This window comes from Gouania willdenowi, chromosome 3 (assembly GCF_900634775.1).
Source record: "Gouania willdenowi chromosome 3, fGouWil2.1, whole genome shotgun sequence".
Lineage (NCBI taxonomy): Eukaryota > Metazoa > Chordata > Actinopteri > Blenniiformes > Gobiesocidae > Gouania > Gouania willdenowi.
Genome location: NC_041046.1, coordinates 8,934,110 through 8,959,958, shown reverse-complemented (window position 1 = coordinate 8,959,958; position 25,849 = coordinate 8,934,110). Strand labels below are relative to the sequence as shown.

Here is a 25,849-nt window from a genome sequence, read left to right as displayed (position 1 = left end):
ATACATCCAAAACCGCTGCACTCCATCCCAAAATAATCAGCACTCTGTGTCGAGAGGGCCGCTATCAGCAACCATGCAATCATCATTGAACTGGCAATGCAGGAAAAGCCAACACAACAACATTGTGCAGGTTTGCTGTATGTAATCTTTGTGAGATTTCTGGTGAAGCTTTGCTCCAAAAACATTTGAACTCTCACAAAGTTTGTAAAAATGAGTGTGACCAGGCCTTTAAAAAAACTGTCCCCAGAGGTTAAAAATACTGAATCTCATCATAAAACTCTGTTAAAGTCATGATTTCACATAATAGTATGATTAATTACCTTTGACCTCCTTTTAATGACTTCATTTGATCAATGTAGCACGTTTTTTTATAGCTTTACCTTACTTTTATTACTTTTTTGATATTGTTTCATCAGCCAGGATCTCGTAAGTGCTCGGTGACTGTTTCCACCAACAAACTGGCTCTATCATCACACCAAACAACCAAGTTTGAAAGTGCAGATAAGCGGGCCTACCTTAATCAAAACCACATCTACAGTTCTCTCTTCTCTGGCACAAAAACTGTACCTCCGCTTGTGTCGCTCGTACATTTTTCCTGTGGATATCCAGGTTGGCTTTGCCCAACAGGGGGTTAAAATCCACAGTTTGGGAGCGCTGAGGCTTTCAGGCTTTAGCTTCACATCTGGACACCGAAGCAGCTCTCTGCCCGACTCCAGACTAGTTCCCTCCTTCTCCTCCTCCCTCTTTTTTTTTTTTCTTCTTCTTTTTCCTCTCTGTCCTCTCTCAACTTCTTTGACTTGTCTGACTCATGCCTTTGCTCTCTCTCTCTGTGTGTGTGTGTGTGTGTGTGTGTGTGTGTGTGTGTGTGTGTGTGTGTGTGTGTGTGTGTGTGTGTGTGTGTGTGTGTGGGCCTTTCGCTCACTGTGTGCGTCAGGCTGCCAATGGACTCTGTTGTTGCAGTGTGACAGATGGCAGTGGGACATTATTACCTCATTTAATGGGACTCAATCTTTATAATTGAGATGATTGTTTGTACGACTTAACCTCTTCCTGTACAAACAGGATTTACCTGAGACAACTCAAATGGAAGTTAACAGAGTAAAACAACTGGTATCCAATGTGGGTGTATGTCCTAATTAAGGGTGTAAGAAAAAATTAATTCGGCGACATATCGCAATATTTCACCTTGTGATTATCATATCGATCCAAAAATGTCCAAATGGATTTTTTTTATCATGTTTAATGAAAAAAACAACAACATTTAATTGTGCTAACATATGTATAGAACATAAACACCTGGTCACTAGGTGTCAGTGAACCACATCAGACCTTTTTAAACTACCTCACTCCTCAATTTTAGCATTTTAGCTTAGAAGTTGATTATTATTATTCATTTCCATAAAACATAATGGCCACTTTTATAGTTACAGTATATGTGGTTACTTTTTTTTTTTTTAGAATTTAAAAACTCAATAGAAGCATTTTTTTTAACCATTTACTTGCTCTTGCAAGTAAAAAAAAAAAAAAAAAGAAAACTACAATTTTGTCCTTGTAAAGGTGAAATGTGTAATTAGTGATATTGTGATAAACCGCAATCATATTGTTTAGTATCGCGATATATAGCATTTTGACATGAAAATTGTGAATCGTATCGTATCGTCAGATTCATGGCAATGCACACCCCTAGTCCTAAGCCAATACAAATACATTTGTGTAGATGGTGCATGTTCTCCATGAGAATGCTGGGGTTCCTTGTGGCTTTCTTAGTAAATGAAGTATATGTGAGTTATCACTGTTTAAATCCAGATTATATTCAGGAAACAAATTGGGAAATTGGCAGTGAGTTTTATTTTGTGGCATGAAATCATCAGAAGTTTACACAAAATTAGCAACATTACATTAACGAGTCCTGAAAGTACATCAGAAATCATTACAGAGGCCAGAACCGAGTGCTGGTTTACTGTTTTGGAAAAAATTCAAAGGTTTGTGTATGTGCATTAAAAAGGAAAAATCTTAACATAAATATGAAAACATTGTGAGCAACATTGTGCAAATTTATGCTAAAATTCTTTCCTCAAAAGGCAAATTAGGCACTAACATAAAAGCTATGTAAAATGTGCACAAAATGCACAACTGTAACACATTGCCCTCTCAACTCAAAATAGCCAAACTATTCCATTGTCCTACCCTGACTCCCTCTTCCCTGTTCCTTTCCTCCTCATAAAGGTATACAACTAACCTCTCTTTTTATATTCTCCCTTTAATAAAGTTTTGTGTTACCCTTTTCACAGTTGTGCAATAACACAAATGTGTTTATTTAATTGCAAAAATAAAACATGCATTGTTGTCGTGGAAAGGATTGCAATGCATGTAGTGTTGACTTTCTACAGGATGTGCAGACGAGGTAGACATTTCTGACCACAAAATCAGTTGCAAACGATGCAAACTAACGTATACACAGAATTCCCTACAAACAAAACAGCCACAAGGATGTTATTGAAAGTGTGTGATTCTATCTAATCAGTGCTCTCTGCTCTGAGGGCACAGACCTGATCTCCACAACAAACAAACAAACAAACAAATGAATTAAATGCCCTGCAAACATTTTCTGAACCTCTGTCTACATCACCCTGTTAATCATTAGAATCAATTGTGAGATTGAGCACCTGGACACGCGAGTGAATGTTGTGTTTTTTTTTTTTTTTTTTTTTTACCTTTGACCTCAGCTGTTGGTGTGAGTTAGCCTATTAGCATCAGTCAGTGAGCAGAGAAGCCACAAACAAATCAAAGCTTCTCTCTGAACCACAGGCTGTTACTGATAGAGCAGCAGCTGTTTGGAAAGGTGTTTAAAAAGGCAAATGTTGGATTAAAACACCTGCTGTATTTCAACATGACATATTTGGGGTGGTGGGGGGGGGTGAGTTGCAAGGTGAGGCCGTCATTGTTTTCATCAGTCACGCATTTCTAATGTTATTGCTAGCCAGATGTTAATGAATACATCTGTTTAACCCTCCTATTATCCTCAAATATTACTAACACATTTTACCCTTGGGGTCAATATGACACCAGGAATATTTCCCTTCAGAAAACGACTTTCAGAACATTTTTCAGTTTTTGTGTCAGGTATTTTGTTTTTTTTGTTGAATACATAAATAACCCCTTGTTAATGAAACATTGACCTGTTCTCTAGCGCCACCATCAGCAAAGCTTTTACATTTGAATTAATTTATCTTGAATTGTTTTCATCCAAATCTTCTCAAATTTACTGACAACATTAATGACCAACAACAGTATGAACCCTATTGGTAGCGGTGATGATATGACCTTTCCTGCAGCGCCACCATCAGGTCAAACTTTTAGTTTTAGAGTTAGTGTATCATGAAAATATTACTGTACATGCAAATCTTTTTTAATTTGTGGTGCACGTTAATGACGCTCTCAGAATGAGCCATATTGATTAATGTTGGTGATCGCCCCCTTTTCCTCTCATAAACATTAATTTACATATTTTTATCTCTTTTTTGTGACATGTTTGGGGTGATTCATTATAAAGACACATTGTCCTCCACGTCACTTTCACCGTGAAAGTTTTACACAGCCAGAGGAACACCAATGCATGCAATACTGTATGTTTTCAGCACATTGAAAAAAAAAAAAGGCATAATCTAATGTTTAGTCAATTGTACCAATCAATATGAAACAAAAAAATAAATTGTTTTTATTGTTTTTTGAATGATAAACATTAAATAGGGTCAGATTGACCCAAAGAATAAAAGGAATGTTAAGCATAGGTCACGCAACAGTTGACGTCACTTTCATTCAAACTGAACTGTAATTGATAAATGTTTAAAAACACAAAGTCATATGTCTGTATTTCTCCTGAGTCATCGTCAAGAAATTTTGAGGTCATTTTTGGAGAAGTGAAAACTCTTGATAAGTAGATAATTTAAATAAAACAACTTTCGGCACGGCCTGCTGTTGTTCCTCAATACTGTAAAAAAATACTGAAAGGTTATATTTATGTACAATACAATGACTTTCATCTCACCTTCACCAAGAGCGTACAGCAGCACTGGAAGTTAAAAAAATACCACACAAATAAATACTGTGTAGACACTGCAGGCCTCTTAATGCTGCAACACAAGCACAGCCCTGCTGAGGTGAGATTTGGGCTGCACTGAACATCTGGAGGAGAAATTAACATCAGAGCCAATAAATCAAAGGGCCTGTCAGTTGCTTTTATGGATCAGGCTCATTTCAACAGCACATCTCACAAACACTCGTTGGGTTAGTGCTCCTTCCTCACCTTCAAACACGCCAAATATCGACCTCGGAAAGCAAGCTCCGAGCTAGCCATCTTTCTGAACCAAGCATTAACATCCCATTCAATAACATGTGCCATTACGAGGAAAGAATGTTTACTTAAATAGGCAAAGTGTTAAAGCTTATAGATGCCCACTGTTTACACAGAGCAGAGAGCTTCTCAAAGTGTGTGGTGCGCCCCAAGTTGGGGAATGGAGGTATAACAGGTGGGGCGCAACAAACAGGACATTTTCAATTTCATGCCAATCTTCTCAAAGACCTTTCTTCATTGATAATAAAGATTATTAGCACTACAAAATGCCAAAACACAAAGTAGTAATGAGAACCTAAAAATGTGCATTCAAATATCAGACTGCCTTTGATATGGGAGAAGGAAAAAAAATCTCCAGGCTTTAATTCAGACACTACAGCTACTTGAGTTTCACTCAGAAGAGGAAAAAACATTAAAGACACTAGAATTAAAATAATATGTTTAATTCCTCTGCACTGGGGGGCTGTGATGGGCCCTGGCTGCAGTGGTGCTGTCTGTCTCGTGGGCCTCAGTGTTAGTGAATAGCTTCTGCTGTTCTGCTGGACTAGGGGGTCTCAGCACACTGTGCACACGGTCTGTCTCCTGCTCCTGGTGCAGACACCCCCTTGTGATGCCTCCTTACCTAGACCATCTGTACCCAGCCATGTGCCTTTATTTTAACTTGTGTGTCTGTGTGTGGTGGACAAGGTTTGTACGGGGTGGGTGTATTTTTAACTGTGTAAAAGCACTTTGAGCTATACCTCTTTGTATAAAAAGAGCTTTTTATAAATGAAGATTGATTGATTAATATCATTAAAACTATGAGAGGTTGAGCTCATTGTTTATTCAATTTTAATGTATTTTATTAAATCATAACAATAAATAAAGTGTGGGACAGTTTAGTTGTACTCATTGTTGATGTAATTGTGTATATACACACATATTTTATATAATATATTCAATATTATGATTATGAAGTGTCCATTTATCACGTAAAAGGCACACGAACAGGAAGTAGTGGCTGCAGAATAAATCCCAGAGATATATTTTCAGTCACAACAGACAAAATCGTTCTGCATGTTGATGAAAGTACAAAGAAATGTTTGTTTTGACAAGCTATTGCTTTAATATGGGCTCAGGAAATGAGAAGGGGAAAAAAAACCATTGTGATTAGTATAAAGTTTGGAGGAAAAAAGGTGCTTACCAAGCGTTATTTGAATTACAAACATTGAAACTAGACTTGTTTAACGGACTCGTCTTTGTTTACACCAACTGTCTACAGGTGTGTGTGTGTGTGTGTTGATTAAGGCCAAATTAAAGCTGAAAATGTCATTAGTCAAAGTGTTAATATGTCAATTGTATTTAAAACAGCATATATGTGATATATATATATAAAGTATATATATATATATATTATATAGCGATATAAACACAAAATCCACGTGGACTAAATGATCTGCTGATCTGCTCTTTGTGATTTCCGTTGCTTCATTACAGTTTTTTCTACGTTCCATTCACTGCACACAGGCACCAACTGACTGCAAACATTTCTCAAAAACAGGACTAATGTCAAAACCTTGAACACATTTCATGGTTTCCAAAGTTTCCAAAACTCTTGCACTCTTTTTGCCAAATTCTGAACACACTTTTCACTCTTAGCCTGTGTTGCACTGTGTACAATACAGCACTCTAATTTTGTGTAAGATTATTTTTATTTAGTAATGTACAGTCAGGCACTGCAATGATTTATTTATAGGATGCATTTGTGTTCACTGTAAGTTGTTGTTTTTGAGGACTATCATTTTTTTATACTTCATGTGAACACACAGTGAGAGACAGTGTTTAGTATGTAGGAGTGCAGTGTGCTAATTTTGAAAACAAAGTGTGCAGTGCTTTGCGAATTGTGTCCTAATACATAAAATAGGGTACAGTGTTTCTGGAAATGTGTGCTATTTTTCAAGAACAGTGTCTTATCATGCAAGAAAAACTATAATCTTACATCTCGTTTCACGCTGTTGCTGCTGTGGGGTTGAGTTTATGATTTATTTACAGTTATTTATTCTATTTTTCTCCTTTCCGGTATCATAAGTATAGTATTTTAGTAAATTTTACATGTAGTTTCCAACCACTTGGAACATCCTATAAACCTCTACTGTTCAAAGTGACCTAAAACGCCTTAGAGAAGTTTTCAGAAGCCGTTCCAATGAATGTCTGTTGTTCTCATCATCCTCATCATTAGCACATTGCATCAGTTTTAAATCATACACCAGACATACGCAACTGGGGCCACATGTGGCCCTCGGTCTAATTTTGTGTGGCCCCCAAAACAAATAAAAAATAATTTTATTGAAAGAAGTTAGAAGGAGTATAAAGCCCAACATAATACACAAAATAACTCTCAAAACACACAAAAATTCCCAAAATACACAAAATGACAACAAAGACGCACACAACAACCACTTAAACAAAATGACTATGAAAACACAAACAAAACAACACATTACAGAATAGCTTCAAAGACACTCACTGTCAACAAAACTACTGAAAATGACAGGGAAATACAGAAAACAACAACAAAAATACAAAAAGTGACCCCAAAAATGCAAAAATCGACAACATAAAATGCAGAAAAATACACAAAATTACAACAAGAACACAAAAAATAACAAAAATGACTCCAAAAACACACAAAATGACTACAAACTGACAAAACAACAAAACCACAAAGACAAAAATACACCCACCCGTGTTAATGCTCAAATTAGTTATGATTCTAAATGCTGACATAAATGTTGATAACGTGGCCCTCGGATCAGATAGAACCACATTTTTGTGGCCCCTGCTGTGATAGAGTTTCCATCCCTGTCACACAAATTGAGAGAGAAATGCCACCAAGGCTATATCCCCCTCTGCTGGTGACCCCCTCACCCTGCAGGCACTACCTAGTGCACACTTCCTCCTCCCTCTGTTATAAACATCTGGCATTCAAAGTGAGCGACTGACCCCACCGCAAACCCAGGAATAAGCAGAGCCTCTGCAGTCTATGTCTGTGCAGGAATCCCACAGTCAGCAACATTTCACAGTTAATCACGCTCTGCCCGCGCAAGATCGCAACCATGTGCTCTCGCAAGGCGGAAATTATGGAGGAAAAACAACTCTCCCACAGGAAGAGTAAAGATAAAGGGAGATATTTGAATGGCCACACAAAGCTGTGAGAGTTCATTAACAGTGGATAATGGTGTGAGAGAATCAAACTTTTAGTGGAGATTATATGCAGCCAGTGCCAATGGAAATGTTCTCTCATCAAAAAGGGTTTTCAACAGGAAATGTGATTAAAATTATGTCTTCAACTAGAGCTAGTTGTGATAAGGGTTGGGGTCAATTACATTTTTAAATTGCAACTACGCATTCAATTATCCATGTTCAATTACGATTGTGGATCTGCATTTTTCCAATTACAATTCAAATTACATTCTCAATTACTACAATTCAATTACAATTAATCATAGTTACTGAGCCTTTAATAAAAAGCCCATAAAACTTAACCATCCTCTTGTAGCTGATAAATATTCATGTGGAATTGTGGATTTTTTTCTTAAAGGTCACATGTCATGCTATTTTTCACCCATCTCTATTTGTTCTAAGAACCCTAAAAACATAGTGTTTGAGGTTTATTTTCCCAAACTCGCCTGTTTTCGAGAGTTTTAGCCTCTGAAAAGTCTATTTCTGAGCAACTCTACACAAACAGGCTGATTTGCGGCCCACTTATCCACATTCATGAGTGGGCGTGTCTATAGATGGGAAATTGACTTCCTCCTCCCCGCACGGTGACGTAGGGCCAGAGGACGGACCGCCCTCCTCCCACCCACTCCGTAGCTGAGCTCATGCTGCGTTATAAACACGAGACAGAGCGTAGGGGAGGGGCGTTCGCCAATACATACATAGACTGTAGAAAATACATACATAGCACTGCGCGAAGGACGCTGACATGCTCACCTTGGTGGGTGTTTACATGTCAATTACAGCAGAGAGCTTCCTGGAGGCGCGGTTTCTCCAGCTCAGTGCTGCGTCAAATACGTCACCAAAGTGGGAACGCTTCATCAAATTGGAGTGAGGTGTTTGGGCTCACCCTGCAGTAAGAAAGGAGCAAATCACCCTCTAACTAACGATTGAGGGAAAAAACACTTTGGGCACGTGTATGAAGCCCAAATAGCACTTAGCTTAACATGGGCCCTTTAAGAATTTTATATTTGGATAAGCGCTACGAGATGACTATTTTTGTAATTGGTGCTATATAAACAAAAATTGTTAGCGTTCTGTTAGCATCTCTTATGATAATGATTCAGTTTTGATCCATGTCTTAAATCAGCTGTAAAATACCAAAAACTACCAATTAATTTGTTTCTCATCAACGAAAATATTGGTATTTATATTTTCGAGGTTGGCGGCAGCCGTTTTTCTGCCAGTATACCATTTTCTTTTTTTTTTTTTTTTTCATGGTAAAATTATCCTTAACCTTTTAAGTCCCAGCCACTTTTTACCAAAAATCACAGAGCCATGACAAATAATGTTATTCTACATAACCTACATGGTGAATTGTTGTTCAGATTGAAGTAAAACCCTTAGTGTTTACAGATGATGTAAAATTATGGAAATATATGATACTGAGTGACAATAAATCATGTTTTAAATACAGAAATGTGTAGTCCGCTCAAAAAAAAAAAAAAAAAAGACTAGAGATACAAAGCCAATTATCATTATCAAAGGCTATAAAAGCTGAAATAATTGAACTAATATATGGACATCAACTGCAGCATGTTTAGTGATGACTATATATCTATCTATTATAATTACATCACATTTGTGTTTAATTACAATTATAATTTAAGTGGTGTTATTGACGCTTGCCCTAGCTAACTAAAGAGAGTCCTCTCTTTAGTTAGCTAGCACAAGCTCATTGGCCAACACACAGGTGATGCTTTTCTAACTTTGCTCTTTCGTTTGGTAAACATGATGTAATTGTGCGAGTGTTACAATGAACACAAGCACACACAGGATGGTTTTTAACTTTTGCCAATATTCAGAGAAGGCTTTTCATTAGGTACACATCAGTAAAACTCAACACGATGTAAACTCCACTTTAGAAAAAGTCACAGCTGAGCAAAATGTCAGCGGAGAATAAATCTGTGATGTTAATTTGTAATTTTACACAACAGTGTTATGCAAGACCTTTAGCTTTTCACCATTTTTAAGGGCAACTTTCTATTTTCACCAAATAGATTCAAATCTCAACGCTCACATGTAAATTCAGATGAACTACAGCCTCCATTCTTTAACCTCCTCTCTGCTAAAACAGAAGTATCATGGATGTAATAATAGAAGAGGTTAAACCTCTTCACAACATCACAGGCCAAAGCTCAAATATATGCTACATGATATGATTTTAAAATGAATACCCAATTTAAGCATTTTTGTTAAGAATAATAAGTTATAATCATTCAACCTCTCTTAGGAGCAGATCTATCAAAGGTCTGCACATGTAAAAATGTATGAAAACGTCACTATGCATGCGGATAGGGGTTAATGCTGGACAATGTGGGTACATGTACATCCAAAGGCCGTGGCTCCTCAGCTTTTTTGGATCGTGACCACATTTCGATTTCACAAATTTCTGGCAACCACGGAAACTTTTATTTTTCTTCTCGAATTAGGTTTTTGATCATGTTTGTTATACTGTGTTAGAGTAGCTAGGATTAGTGCACAGTGACAAGAGACAACAGCCCAGAGAAAGTGAAATATAATTGTTGTGTAAGCTTCTGTGCTGTGCTGTAATTGAAAAATAATATTTATTTTCTATTTATTTATTTTTTATCAATACTAGACATTTCAGATGACCCCACTTGGGGTCACAATCCCAAGGTTGAAAAACACTGACCTGGCTAGGAGTACGCAATGGCACTAAAGGGGGTGCTTGAGAGAGAGAAAGTGGATCATTTTCAAATGAAAGCATTAAAAATATGCAGTTCTGTAATATATATATATATATATATATATATATATATATATATATATACTGTATATATATATATATATAAATTTTGTAAATTCAAGTTGAATTTTTTAAATTTTTTCGATTTTCCCACCACAGTTTTTTCAGACTTTCTTGCGTTCCAATGTGAGCCAGCCCCCATGTGTTTACCTTTTAGTCGGCTATGTGTGTGCCACAGGCATGTTCAATTTTTTATTCACACTATGCTGAGATGCTAAGAGAAGAGTTTATTATTTTTTTTAATTGTAATGTCATATGTTATAGAATATGTAGTTATCTGATTTCTTAATCAGATTTTTAATCAGATCTTTTTTAGGCAAAATCGCCCAGCCCTAAAATATATATTTTTTTTTATTATTATTATTTTTATTTAACATTTTCTTCCTTAATTTATTTTTGTTATCTATTTCACATAATTGGAAAAAAACAAATAAATAAAATAAAAATCACAGAAATAGGTCGAGATAGAGGCAGAAAGCTCATAGAGCTTAAATAATAATAATGTTGTTTTTTTTCAAATTAAAACATCACACATTCTAAAACAATGGTATTCTATAGTTTTACTTTCTCAAATATAAATCTAGTTTAAAATAAACTATATAAAAATGTCTGCGCAGGTGCTTATTGTTACTTGATGCACTGAATCACTGATACTGGCTACTCTGTTATACTGTGTTCCAAATACAAACATGATCAATAACTCATTTTGGAGGGAAAAAGTCTCTGGGGTCACCAGAAATTTGTGATACAAAATGGGGTCACGACTGCACTAAATACTGTTTCATTCCACGTATTTACAAAGTGACATTCTTCAAAATGCGTGTTATCACTCATTAATTCCATCTTTATGCTTTTTTCATAATATTCTGAGCAAAATGTACTCGGATTCAGGAATAAGAGAAAAAGGGAATTTCAGCCAAAAATGTTTAAGAACCACTGCTCTACGAAATTAAGACGCAAGCAGAAAGACTGCTTATCATTTGGAACACGATATATAAAACAGGACAACAATTACATTAAGCAAATCACTATTTGTTAATATCATCCAGGGTTGGGGTCAATTACATTTTTCAATTACAATTACATTTTCAATTATCCATGTTCAATTACAGATCAATTAGGATTACGATAACGGGCATTTTTCTAATTACCTGAAAGTCAATTACAATTACGTTCAATTACAATTTTACTAACTTTTATTCATATAGCGTTGTGATGATTGTATGCAGTTCCTTATGTGTGTACCATGTTGTTTTACATTTATATGTGCATTTATTATAATATCTTATGTAAAAGCTCAACTAAGCCCAAGAGTTGGATTTTAGAAATTGCTATAAACTCCTCTTCGTACAAAACATCAGTTACATTCACAGTATTGTTACTCTTTGTATCGTCCCTATTTAAATAAATTCAATGATATTTTAACTCTAACTCTATCTCTTCCCTTACCAGTGAAAATTCACTGACAGGTAGTGGGAAAACTTAATATGAAACATATTTTCATATTTACCTACATACGTGTAAGCCATAGACCTGTTTTGCATTTCATTAAATTGTAATTGACAGATTATAGTGAATTTTAATAATAATTACAATTACAATTACAATGGCAACAGATTTTTTAAATTGCAATTATGATTATAACTACGTCATAATTGTAAAGAATTATCAATTACGCGTTCACAATTATAACTGGCCCCAACCCTGATGTCATAGATATATCAGCTGTGTGGTTAGTGGCGTTTGCCAAGGTGCCTGTTTTAGAGAAAATGTGACGCATAGAGTTATATAAATCTGTAGGTCAAAAAACGGCATTACGTTTTTAAGTCAAATTAACTAACAGCACTTTCAGTCACATTTATGTTCTATCCTACGGAAATGAATAAATTCAATATATTAACTAAACGTAATGAGTGTTGGTGCAGTTCTGCTCATAAGCAGAGAGGAAAGTTCACCTTATCACCAAGTGCACTTCTCGCCTACTCAGCTCTCCACATTTCTTCATGATGAACATTTTGCACTCGTAAATGAGTTATTTAAGTATTCATGTCTGCAGGAACAGCGATCTGCATAGATCAGCCATAGCAGGTAAGGATTTAGCACATCCAAAGTATTTAAGCACGGGAGGGATTTTGCACCTTTAATTTGAGATCTTAATAAGTCTGCATTTAAGTGTTCTACTTTAATACTACTACTTTAATACTACTACTTAATAAAGTGTATTTTAGAAACATCAATGATAGAACAGTTCTCAGCAGTTAGGGAGAACATCTTTAGAACAAAGCAAAATTAATAGTTAAAAATAATAATTAATAATTAAAAAAAAAACAATTAAAAAGGCAATCATTAAGAACAGTTCTTATGCAGATTATTAGTCTGATTAGACTTACTTAATTACAATTCCTTGTTTACAATGTATTATACTTTGATACTCCCATATATGACGTAGTCATTGTTAATGATATTGTTTTATTTATTAATAAAGTATTATGACCACACACATCCATTATTTGTTAAATTAAAACTTGTGACATTTAAAGACCATCAGACCATCAAATACAGCCTAAGAGATTAAAATATTTATTTATTTTTTATTACTTGAAAAAAACAACTTACAGTAAAACTTACTCTGTTGACGACTTGTATTTCTTTTGTGTGTATTATTTGATAAAGGTAAGTTGAATGTAATGATTTATGTTGGGCATATAACTGTTTCAGTCTTGTTATATATTTTTTTAAATTGTGATTTATGATTGAATATTTTTGTTAGCCTGAAACAAATAAAACTGACAAAAAAACACAAAAAAACCTGACATTGAATACAGAGGATGTGTGTCAGTGCCGTCGCATCTAAAACTAATTTATTTGATTCTTGTTTGAACTTGTCTCATAACAGGCAGAGCAGTGAAAAGCCACAGGGTGAGATACAAAGGAAGGTCTAAATCATAGAGGAGATGGAGAAGGAAATGTTTATTTCCTATTCCAGCATCTCCAGCTCACATTTCAACAACTGCATGAGTCTAATCTCATTCATTCTGCACACACACACACACCACGCTGATCTCTACCTACGAGCAGGAAGAAAAATAAACAAACTCCGCCCATCACAAAGCTCTGTTCCCACAGTGTAGTGACAACACGTTTGCCAACCATTTATGCTACAAGCCATTTTTTTTTCTTTAATATTCCTTTTTTTAAACTCATGTTTCCCATGGGGAACTGTTTGTTGGTGCAACGGTTAGCGTGTCTGTGCACGTTTAGATATTCACCATCATGCCTCACTCACTAATCACCTCCCATTGGCTTGTTTACCATCATGTCCCTCTGTTTTACAATTACCGTGGCTCAAAACAACATCATCATCATCACCGGTGATTGAATTCAGTGAAATTAAAAGCATTTTCATTAAATCTTTAACTCATTGAGGAAAAGGTCAGTAGCTTTAATTGTTTTTTCTCATTTTCCATTTATTCTAAGTCCTGTTCCCCTCATCTGAGACACTGGTTTAACCAGAATGGAGTCATGGTATTTCAGAGGAATAATTGCACTCACTGACAATCATGGAGTTCAAACTTTATTTAAGTCAGGGTTCTCGTCAGCGCTGTTGGAGGCCCCCACGGTGTCATTTTGAAATAATTGTTGCACACCTGGACTTCCATTCGTTCTTTAAACTCTCTTTTTAATCTGGCTAACTGAGAATCAACAGTAGGGATGTCCCGATACAACTTCTGATACGATACCAATATTGCAGTATTTTGAGTATTGGTCGATGCCGATATCGATCCGATGCGATACCAGCACGAATCATACATACTTTTATTACTTATTTTGTAGTGAGTAATGTTAGAAAAGGCTTAATCAAGTAATGTTACTCAAACAGAGAACAATAGTCAGCAACAGTAGGAATGAGAAAAACTGACACATTTATTATTGACCAATTGGTTACATAAATTTTTCCCTTCAACATAATATCTATAGTATTCTACACTTGAATATAATATAATATATATCAGATATTTTAAATGCAATTCGATAAAATCAAATATTCATTTTCTGGCTGATATTCGATGTCAGTATCAGATTGAGACACCCCTGATCAACAGCACTGTCTATTTAATACAAGTCATTTCTTAAATAGACACCGGCTGGGTTTGGGCCGTGTTCTGTCAGGCTCAGGCCAGGTCAGGTCTTCTTTTTAGGCCAGATTAAAGCTCTACTGTGTGCATCCTCCGCTTTGCAGCCCATAAATAACATCCAGTATAAACGGTGTGCTTCATAATCTCAAAATGTATAAACTGGGAAGGGCTTGTCCATAACAGTCCCGATATTTCTGCGGGTCCACAAAATATGGCCATGAAGAAGGTTATAAATAATTTAAAATACATTTTCCAGACCCTCCTACAGACTCTCGCACACTTGCGATCCTCCTACACAGTGAAAAATTCCTGATGCACTTTCATGCTGTTTCATGGCTGGTCTGAATGGCATCTGTGAAGCAGCAAACTCTGTCTAATCCAGGGTCAATTGATCCAGGGTTAAGAAATGAGATTAAGGATTATTTAACCTACTCTTACAGAAGGAGAAACTCCAGCTTTGTGGCATCTTATATATGTTTTTTCACACACCATTTGACTGCTTTTCCAGCAGGCGTGTGTTTCAAACTTTGATGGCATCAACATACACAGCCACTCTACCCGACTGATAAACCCACTGCAGTCGATGCAGGCGAGGCTTTCTTATTTTGTTTGGTGTCCTCAGAGATTTCCCCTCAGCTGCCTCAGTGCTGAGAGCTCCTTTAAACTTGTTCATACTGGGAGTCACTCTGGGTGCATCAAGGCTTCGACAAACAGTGACTCATCTTGCATTGGAGCTAAATAAACACATAACTGGAGCACAGTGCTGTTGGTTAGGCTGGGCTGACAACAACAGACACTTGAAACATACCGTCTCCTCCAGTGGGCTGCTTTCCTCCTCAGCTACGTCTTCCACCGCCTCCTCGGAACTGATGATGTTTACCTCTGAGGAGATGCACACAACACAATGCAATCAGACAATTGCTCCCAACACAGGAATCAATAACAAGCATCTGCAATGAGAGGTAATGGGAAATAAACTGATGTTGTTAGGGGGGTTTCATATTGAACTCTGCACAAGTTTTATTTACGATTTAAATCTTTCCGAGAGGTTGATTTCCCTTAGGAAGAATTTTAACATTAACACGAAAGAATTAATTACTTCTTGGTGGAAACGATGGTTTCATATTAAAGGAATCTATCATGGTGTCGTGTGTGAATCAACATGGCTTAATAAGTTATAAAAGGGGTGAGGGTGGCACCTGCTGGTCTCTGGGTTTCATTCTCATCTGTGATGACTCATCATGTTACGTGATGCTTTGCTACTTTTTAATGGCAACTGTGTCCTTTGATGACACGGGCTCAACCATCACCTTTCATCATTGGTAGGGCTGGGCCATATGGACCAAAACTCATATGTTGGTATTTTTTCTCAAAATGGCGATATACTATATAGATTTTATTAGTGAGGGTGCCTCTGTTTTTTCTTATGTTGTTGTTAACTCCTCCTACACCGTTTGTTAGATTTTAACAAACAAGCTCTCAAAAAATTCAGAAAGTTCCTAAAATCTATGTTTGTACTTTTATAATTTGTAACTTTTTGACCTATTAATTTTTGCCTTTCCCATTAATTTCTATTGGAAATTTCAGCTTTCATCCCCAGCCTTTCTTCAACTGATTCAAACCATTGAAGCTTTAACATGTTCAACTACTACCTTCACCCATTTCAACTTTTTCAACCTATTTCAACTTTTCCAACCTTTTCAACCTTATTGCTAATATTCAGCTATTGCTAGGTTAATCCTTAGCTAATGCTAGTTTAATGCTATTGATAGAATAATGCAATTGCTAGGCAAATGCTAATGCTTTGTTGGTGCTAATGCTAGACTAATGCTAATGGTAACTAATGCGAATGCTAGCAAATGGAAGGTCTGGGTAAGGACGCACTCATAAATCCATCTAACTGTGCTTTTTATGCTGTTCTGAGAAGTCGCAAAAGCAGCAACTCCTAAAACAAGCTATAATACTGTAATTTTCTATATCACCAAAACAGAAAACTCAATATATCTAGAATGTCGATATATATCATCCAGCTCTAGTCATTGAACTTTTACGTGCTTTAAAACACTGCAGGTCTCATATGTTTATTTAGCGGAGTCAGACCTCCCCTCACAGAGTGCTGGAGAAGAGCTCACATGCACTGGGAATGTGACTGTCAGCTCATACATTCCTACGCCAAAACATGGAGATTAACTAGCCTCAGGTATTGGAGACAAAAACAGGTTCAACGTCTGCTCAGCAAGTTCGGCACAATTATAAAGTCCTAATAAAGTTTAGCCATTTTAATTCCATGAAGGCAGCTCAACTTGCTTCAAGTTTTCATTGCTCTTCTATTTGACACCCAAAAATCATGCCTTTAGTCCTAACCTTTCACATCTGTGATGTGTATAAACCTTTTAGTTTTTGGTCAAAAGCAGTAAAGGTTTTCTAAGTTGTCAAAGTTTTCTTTTAGCATATCCAAAAGCTGTGTGTGTGTGTGTGTGTGTGTGTGTGTGTGTGTGTGTGTGTGTGTGTGTGTGTGTGTGTGTGTGTGTGATTCTCTATCTATCCTTTATTTATCCCTCATCCTTTATATTTATCATTATTATTATTGTTGCTGGGTTGTTCCTTGTTTTTTTTTGGGTTTTTTTTTTGTGCACCAACTACCAAGACAAATTCCTTGTACTGTCCTTAAAACTGTACATGGCCATTAAAAACATTTCTGATTCTGAATTACATCATTTTTACCTAATGAAAACTGGTGTAAATATTGCTTCGTAAGCCAATTTTACTCTGTTAGCCATAAACAGAATCCAGTGAAACCAAGGCCGTGTTGAAATGTCATACTAACGTACTACTCATACTAATGTAGTATGTTGTGCGTTCACACTAGATAGTGTGAAAAGTACGCAAGAAATACTCGGATATACTGTATACTATATTGGGACATTTTTGAAGTATGTACAATGGGCACGCTAGTCATACTCAACCGTCCCATAATGTATTGAAAACCGAAAATCAAACATCACCTTTTCAAAACAAAAGTATAATTTCTTGTCTTCCATTAGTTTTTAACACTCTTGTAAATAGAGCTCTTGTTTTGAAGTTAACTAAAAGTGTTGTCAGTAACGCAATGTCGGGTCTCTAAAAACCTCGGAAATGTCAGCATGAAATGTGTTTGCGTGAGTTTAATGGATAAAATGAGCACGTGTTGATATTCTACTTGGTCACTTTCTCACCTCAAATTTTTTCAGAACTTTCAAAGGTGGAGAATCAACAGATATGCAGTCTCAGTGTGCTTCAGGTTTTTGTTGTTGTAGGTTCCAAATGCATCATGGGAAACTTGGAAATATACTTCAGTGGGAACGCTCACCATCCTAATCATACTTATAGTACAGTGGTTTTTTGGCTGATGTACCCCCTTTCTCTAACTTTTCAATCCAAGTCCCTTCTTTGTCCAAATACAACAATTTGCTCAAATTCTGGGAAAAAACAACAATAAAGCATATTGATGGAATGAATGAGTGATAATAACACACATTTTACAGAATCTAATTTTATAAATAAGTGGAATGATCGTTTTTGTCATTTACGGCCATTTGCTGCTTGGTGTGGAACCTAGACTGACTCTTATATTTTCATTTCTATCATAGTTTTGTGTGTTATTTGGGTTATTTTGTGTGTTGTTAATAATATTTAAATTATTCTGTTATATCCCTATTTGAGAAACACTGTTATAGTATATAGTATAGTATAGTATACAGTATATACTCGTCGAGTGTATAGTGTATAGAACATTAGTACGCCATTTCAGACATAGCACAAGTGTCTTCAGAAGTCACTTCATTAGTTAATGGAGTCCACCTGTGTGCAATCTAATCTCAGTATAAATGCAGCTGTTTTCACTCCTCAGACATTCATTAGAAAACATTAGTGAACAAACAGCAGAATGAAGGCCAAGGAACATATCAGACAGTTCAGGGTTAGAGACAAATTTAAAGTATGGGTAAAGTTGTGAAATATCCCAAGCTTTGAAAAGCTCAAATAGCACCCAATCCATCATCTAAAAATGGAAAGCGTAGGGCATAACTGCAAAAATACTAAAATACCATAGATCAGAGGAGGCCCATGGTAACTGGAGCTAATCAGGCTTTTATGGAAAAGTGGCAAAAAAAAAAAAAACAATTGTTAAATTAACGCCATAAGAATTCTGATTTCCCATGATGGAGACAGCACAACATGGAAGAAGGTGTTCTGGTCAGAGGAGCCCAAAACTGAACTTAGTTTGACTAAATGAAAAATGCACATGACCCTGAACACCCTTCCTACAGTAAAACATGGTGGTGGCAGCATCATGCTGTGGGGATGCTTTTCCTCAGCAGGGACACCATGTTGGTCTCATAAAATAATGAAATATATTCACATTTGTGGTCGTAATGTGACAAAGTCTGGAAAAGATCAGGGGTAAATATACTTTTGCAAGGCACTGTAAGCCAAATCCTAAAGCATTTAAATGTGGGTATTACAGTTAACACGTGGCCTTATGCATGCATGTAAAACCAAAGCCCCATGGACCAAATCCAGCTACAAGTAAATCCCACCACGCAGCCCCTATATAAGGTCTGTGAGCAATTATACTAAATGCCTGTCCCATAAAAGAATGTGAGAAGAATGCAGTTTCATGAAATTTATAGTTTTTTGGTAAGTAACACTGAGCAGTTAAAAAAATGTGATTGTCTGATATGAGAGCCACAATATACTCATTCATGTCAGCATTTAGCAGAATGAAAAATGTGTTTTTGTCATTAGTGTGTGTGTTTTTGGTCATTTTGAGTGTTTTCTAATTTTATTTCTGTGTATATTTGTAGTCATCTGTTGTTGTGTTTTGTTTGTGGAGTCATTTTTGTTCTATTTTTGTGTGTTTTCTTCTTATTTTTGTGCACACTTATAATTATCGTGGGTGTTCATAAATTTGTGTATTGTTGTTCCTTTTACAATTTCTCCAATTTAGTATGTTTTTTGGAGTAATAATAAAAGAATCTTAATCGCATCGATATTAAGGTCTTCACTACTGCGATAACGCAACCTCAGACGCTGAGGTTTTTTCTTTCGTCTTCATCATTGTGAGTGATATATATAATCACCAACCAGAAATGTCGAGAACCGCCTTCCTGTGCCGCTGGCCAATCAGAGATGGTTACAGGACACATGCGTGTATGTGCTGCAGCGAGTCTCAGTTACCCCCCAGTTGAGTGCGCCAACAACAACTACACTAGAGCCCTACATAATTCACGTTAACGGAATTATGGAATTAAATCAATTAAAACAGAATCTACCGTTGAATGCAGAAATAGATAGAATCGGGTTGAAACGCCATCACCGTGCGGAAAAGGACTTTTTTTTTTTTTTTTTTTTTTTAATGGGGAAATGTTTTGGGGACTGCTTGTTATGGTGCACTGCCCGCCCCCTCCCGTCCTGCCTGCTTCAAACACAGTCTAAACTGCACTAAACACAGTCTAAACTGCACTAAACACAGTCTAAACTGCACTAAACAGCACTAAACACAGTCTAAACTGCACTAAACACAGTCTAAATTGCACTAAACACAGTCTAAACTGCACTAAACACAGTCTAAACTGCACCAAACTGCACTAAACACAGTCTAAACTGCACTAAACACAGTCTAAACTGCACTAAACAGTCTAAATTGCACTAAACACAGTCTAAACTGCACTAAACACAGTCTAAACTGCACTAAACACAGTCTAAACTGCACCAAACTGCACTAAACACAGTCTAAACTGCACTAAACACAGTCTAAACTGCACTAAACACAGTCTAAACTGCACCAAACTGCACTAAACACAGTCTAAACTGCACTAAACACAGTCTAAACTGCCAAAAAACTACACAAATCATCACTGACTCCTAAATCAGAGTGCCCGCTTAACTTAAACGTGTCTGTGAAGTTTCGTCCGTTTATCGTGTAGCGCTGCATCGCTCCGTTAATACATGATCAGCTGTAATCAGCTTCACCTGCTCAGAGCATTTAAACAACATCTAATCAGAGCAACAGAAGATCTGTGGATAAAGTTGTTCTGTTGTTGTGGACGAGACCATCGATGCCAGGGATTGTAGAGTCTGAATTTGTCCATTTATTTTTGTTTAATCATTACGGTCTGGAATGATGTCATCCTCAGGATCATTTAAATTAGGTTCATTTAAATTAAGTTGATCAAAACTTAATCAATAAATCTGCTGAGATTCAGTAAACCATTGATCCCTGAGGGGGAATTGGGTGACATTAATGCTGCTCTCAAACATATATGACATGAATAATTAAAAAAGAGCAGAACAATCCATGTCAGTACAACTTATATCTACCTTTTAATTGTATCTTACTCATTATTTTAAATTCCATCTTTATTTTTGACATACATTTTTGTTAAATTATGGGTTTTTTTTATTTATTAGTATTCATTTTGTTTCCTCACATGATTTAAAAACAAATTTTCTGAAAAAAAATGATTAACTTTTTTTTAAAAATAATGGCATTTTAAAAAATGTATGTGGAAAGCACAGAACTTGGAAAAAATAAAACTGGATTTGAAAAATAAAATAAAACACGTGCATTCAAATGTATAAACTATTTTTAAAAATCATATATCGAAATATCTATCAGAAAAATTGCAATTAGGTGTTTTTGTCAAAATCGTGCAGCGCTACTCGATGATGCAACAAAAGTTGTATATTAATGAGCATCTCTGAGCTGTTCAGAGTAGACTATAATTCAGTAGCTGTTGGCATCAAACAACATGCACATGTCAAACCTTAGGAAATAGCATATGCTGCATGTAGAATGTGATCATTTTGAAACTCTGTTTTTGGGAGGTTGGTAAAAAGCCCTTAAGGTAAAAGCATTAACCCTTTGCACAGTTTTCTCTGACTGTTAGGGTGTGCCTCCAAAAGAAATAACCTGCATCACAAAGTAATAATGCTGCACCCTAACGTCCAAAGCCACATACTAAAAATAGGTGATTAAAATGAGTCAGCATCAACTATTATGACACAACACACACACATTAACGTACAGTTGTTAGGAGGTCACATGCTGTTGACAGCCGTTGCACTGACAGTAATGTCACAGAGTTGATTTGGCACTTTTTAAATGTTGCATTAGATTTCAACTGACTAAAAACATTTTTTTCAGAAGATATAAAAACATCAGTAGCTTTAAACCACATTAATCCATAACGTCTTCATATTTTGAGTACTATTAAATAGGATATGTTCACTTTAATTGAGAATAGCCATAAAATTTAACTGAAGTTTAAAAAATTCAAACTACTTTAAAGGGGGTTTGGTTCAAATGTATTAGTCTGATCTACATCAATAAGTTTTATTGAGACTATGGCTGCATGCGAATAGTCCCTCCTATCTCATTTCCTATCCACTTTTCCATAACCCTGACGTTACAGGGTTAAGGAAAGATGTTAGGAGAGGAGTTAAGAAAAGCTGATCACATTTGCTTTGACGATCAGACACTTCCACTACGGCCGCGCCTCCTTTCTTGAGAAATGTTGAACGCTCTTTTATCATGGCCGTCACTTAAACAGTTCCGGGGGTTAAAGTACAGTGAATAGGAAAGGAGATAGGAGGGACTATTCGGACACAGCCTAGCGCTGGACGATATGGGTTAAATTTGCTAATGCAAAATGCTGTACAGACACATTTATTAACAAACAGCTGCACAATATGTGCCACTTTTGGCTTTTTCTCCTATTAGGGACAGCACGTGTGAGTGAGTTCTGTTTTAGGAAAAGGTCTGGGTTAGGACGCACTCAGTGATCATCTAACTGCTTTTCATGTTGTTCTGAGAAGTAGCAAAAGCAGCCATTCTTATAACATGTATTTTGATACAAAATAAGCTACAGAAAATAAATAAATAAAAAAATAATTAAAAAAAACCATATATATATATATATATTATATTGTAATTTTCTATATTGCCAAAAAAGAAAACTCAATATATCTTGAATCTCAATATATTGCCCAGCCTTAATTTTGACCATTTTTAATTATCAATCAGTTACTAATAAAAGTGAATTAGCTCGTAAACAACCTCGCAGCTGAAAGTAACTTTTAATTTATAAACACAAATGTACTGACAGCAAATAAAACCTTAAACTGAAGTTAACGTGACCAATTTAATCAATCAATTATAAATAATAAACAATACTCTCATATAAATCTATATTACCAAGTTACTGTTTCTGAGGTTGAACCCTGGACCAGGGTTGGGGTCAATTACATTACACAGTGACCTGCAATTTTCCCAATTACAATTAAATTACAATTATTTTCTATCCTCAGAACGTCAATTACGTTCTCAATTATTAAAGTTCAATAACAATTAATCACAATGAAATAAACAAGCTAATAAAAGTTAGCTTTCTGTTAGCATCTCTTATGATAATTATTCTTAAAACAGCAGTAAAATACACTAAAAATCATCTAATTTTGTTAGGCTATCTAAATAATGAAAATAAAGGTTTTAATATTTTGTGTCTGAGCCCTTTTTGTGTTAGTATACAGTATATTTCTATTATTAGTAGTAGTATTATCTATCTTACTTTATGTTTTACTACTGTAATGTGTGTGTATCTAATCCTTATTTTTAACAATCTTTTACTTAATTATACACTTATTTAACGTTTATTCTTTCTTTCGTCTTTGTTTCAACGTTTATTCTTTTATTAGTGATATTGTCTTGAGCGGCTGTAACAAAAGCAATTTTTCCCTGGGATAAATAAAGGAATTCTGATTCTGAGTATACCCCTTGATTTATATTTTTTTTAAATGTAAAAAGTGGGAAATCTTGATAAGAAACATCATTTAAAAATAGTTATTTACATATGTGTAAAACATATAACTGTAACATGGTTCCTCAGTTTTCCCTTAAATTATAATTTTTATAGAATTTTCATGGCAATTACACAGTGAGTTATCTAAACTCAATTACAATTACAAGAGCAACAGCTTTTTAAATTACAATTACTATTATAATTACGCCATAATTGTAATTAATTATCAATTAAGTTATTACAATCATAATTGACCCCAACCGCGCCCTGGACCACCATTATATTAATAATCATGACATAAAATCACCTCACAGGAAGGTCAAATAGACACTATAATAATAATAATAATAATAATAATAATAATAATACATTCATAACAGACTTATAACCCAATAAGTTTGTAAACAAAAGTTAGACAAACAAACAGCTCTGAGTTGTGATGTCACCCACCTTGAAGTGTGTCACTGCTGCCACTCTCCAATGCTCCATCCACAGAGTCACATGTTTCTAGCGTCTCACTCTGGTCCTCAGGTTGAGCGTCAGTAGAAGGTTCGGTGCTAGCAGAAGCTAAATTAGCATCTGAGGAACTTACATCCACACTTTCTGAAAGGGAGCTCTCATTAGCCTCTATCACAGATGTGTCCAGTTGTGGTTGCTTTAGCTCAGGTAGCATGATCCCACTTTCCACCACTGCAACTACAGCAGATTCATCACCAACCTTGTCCACCTCCATGTCCTCCTCTGCAAGGGTAACCACTTTGTTCGTATCTGCAATGGGCTGCTTGATCTCGACACCAATACCAGTGTTTTTAGACTCTCCAGTTTCAATGACATCAATCCCAGTTTCCTCACTTTTTACCACAGTGGATTCCAACGGTGGATCCTCATTAGACAGTTCTACAGCCAGCTTCTCGGTCCCGGCAGGAGTCAAAGGCTCGATTGTCAGGGGTGAGTCAGGCTCGGTGCCATCATGATGCCACTTTCTCACAGCCAGTCCATTGTCAGTGCCAGACTCATCCTCATTTTCCAACTGTTCCTTACTGTCATAGAGCGTTTGATCATTCAGTTCTACTCTCATTGTTTGAAGCATGTACTCGTCCCCTATTGTGCCATCATCCTGGGAGGGTTGGAATATTTCTGATGTGGAGCTTCTAACGGATCTGAAGCTCCCATCATCGTCACTGGAGATGCTTTGGGTTGAGTTTGGCTCCTGGTCAGAGAGTTCATTAGTGAGCATCTTTTCACAGTCCAACAAATCATCTGAGCAGTTACCAGAAGTCCTAAAACCTGGATTATCCACAGACAAGCTGTTGCTTTCAATGCTGAATCCACAAAGTTCGGCCGTGTCTTTGCTGCTCTCTGTCCCAGTACAATTCCCAGAATGGGAACCAGTTAGTGAAGCACAGTCCCACTGGTGGAGTGCAGCGTAATCCCTACCAGCTGTTTCCTGGTTTTGTTCTGGATTGTTTATGTCTGGTGGAGGTTCCCCCTCAAGGAGGCCTTCTATCAAGAGACACGGAGCAGCCGCGTCAGTCTCCTTGATTACATCATCAGGTTCAATCAGCAATGGGTTGGGGAGGTCTCTGGGGGCTGACACAGATTCTGTTAACTCTTCATTTCCAACATCTTCATCTTTTACACTTAGTCTATCGTAGAGATCCAGACTAGAATCCTCCTTCTCCACATTGTCTTCCTCTTCCTCCACGTCAGAGTCTGAAGAGTCTGAAGCGTACTGTGATGACGCGTGCTGGCCCATGACTGGCTCTTTTGTATCTTCACCAGTTGTTTGTGGCTGTAATGATTCAGAGTTGCTCTCCTCCTCCTCCTCCTCTCCCTCTCCCTCTCTCCTCCTGCCTGTGCTGTCCTCTGCTTCCTGCTCCAATCCGTTGTCTCCCTTCCTGGCTTCCTCTCCTTCCCGGATCACAGCCTCCCCTCTATCAGCTTCCTCTCCCTGTTCAACGCAGTTTGCTGGTGGGAGGATTCCCACAGTGAGGCTTTCCTCTCTCAACTCTTTCTGTACTGCTTCACTCCTGTCAGACAAACTCTGGGTGGAAACAGGACGTTCCCTTCCCTCCTCCTCTTTCATTTGGCACTTTTCTCTGTCAGCGTTTGAACTGAGACACACCCAGTCCTCTGGGGGGCCAAGGCCATGCTCCCGGAGGAGTAATTCTGATGTCTGATTGCTAAAAGACAAACTCTGCTGATTCTCAGCAATCCCAGTCACACCATGTCCACTATTGGCAGTTCCGCAGCTATTGACAGATAAACTTTCTGCTGCGCCTTCCTCGGTCAAAGAATCCAGGCACGCTGGCTGGTTCAGTTGTTCCAAACTGGTTGACTGTGCATCAACATGTTGGATTCTTTGCACAGTGCTGTTGAATGCTGCCAAGTGCACATCCACAACTGAAACTCCCTGCCCAACACAGAAAAAAAGTACACACAAACCAATAAGTCAACACGTGTTTTTTAATCAGCCAGCTCTGTGGTTGCA

General features: G+C 36.7%; 1 protein-coding gene across 4 annotated transcripts in view; it reads right to left on the bottom strand.

Moving 5' to 3' along the window:
• Positions 1-25,849, bottom strand: part of akap13 (A-kinase anchoring protein 13) — a 223,947-nt gene that overhangs the window by 106,090 nt on the left and 92,008 nt on the right. For all 4 annotated transcript variants that reach the window (XM_028473335.1, XM_028473327.1, XM_028473344.1 and 1 more), the window contains exons 8-9: positions 23,809-25,771; positions 15,327-15,400 (exon numbers count right to left, since the gene is read on the bottom strand). In XM_028473335.1, the coding sequence (XP_028329136.1) occupies positions 15,327-15,400; positions 23,809-25,771 (2,037 nt within the window). The remainder of the gene's footprint in view (positions 1-15,326; positions 15,401-23,808; positions 25,772-25,849) is intronic.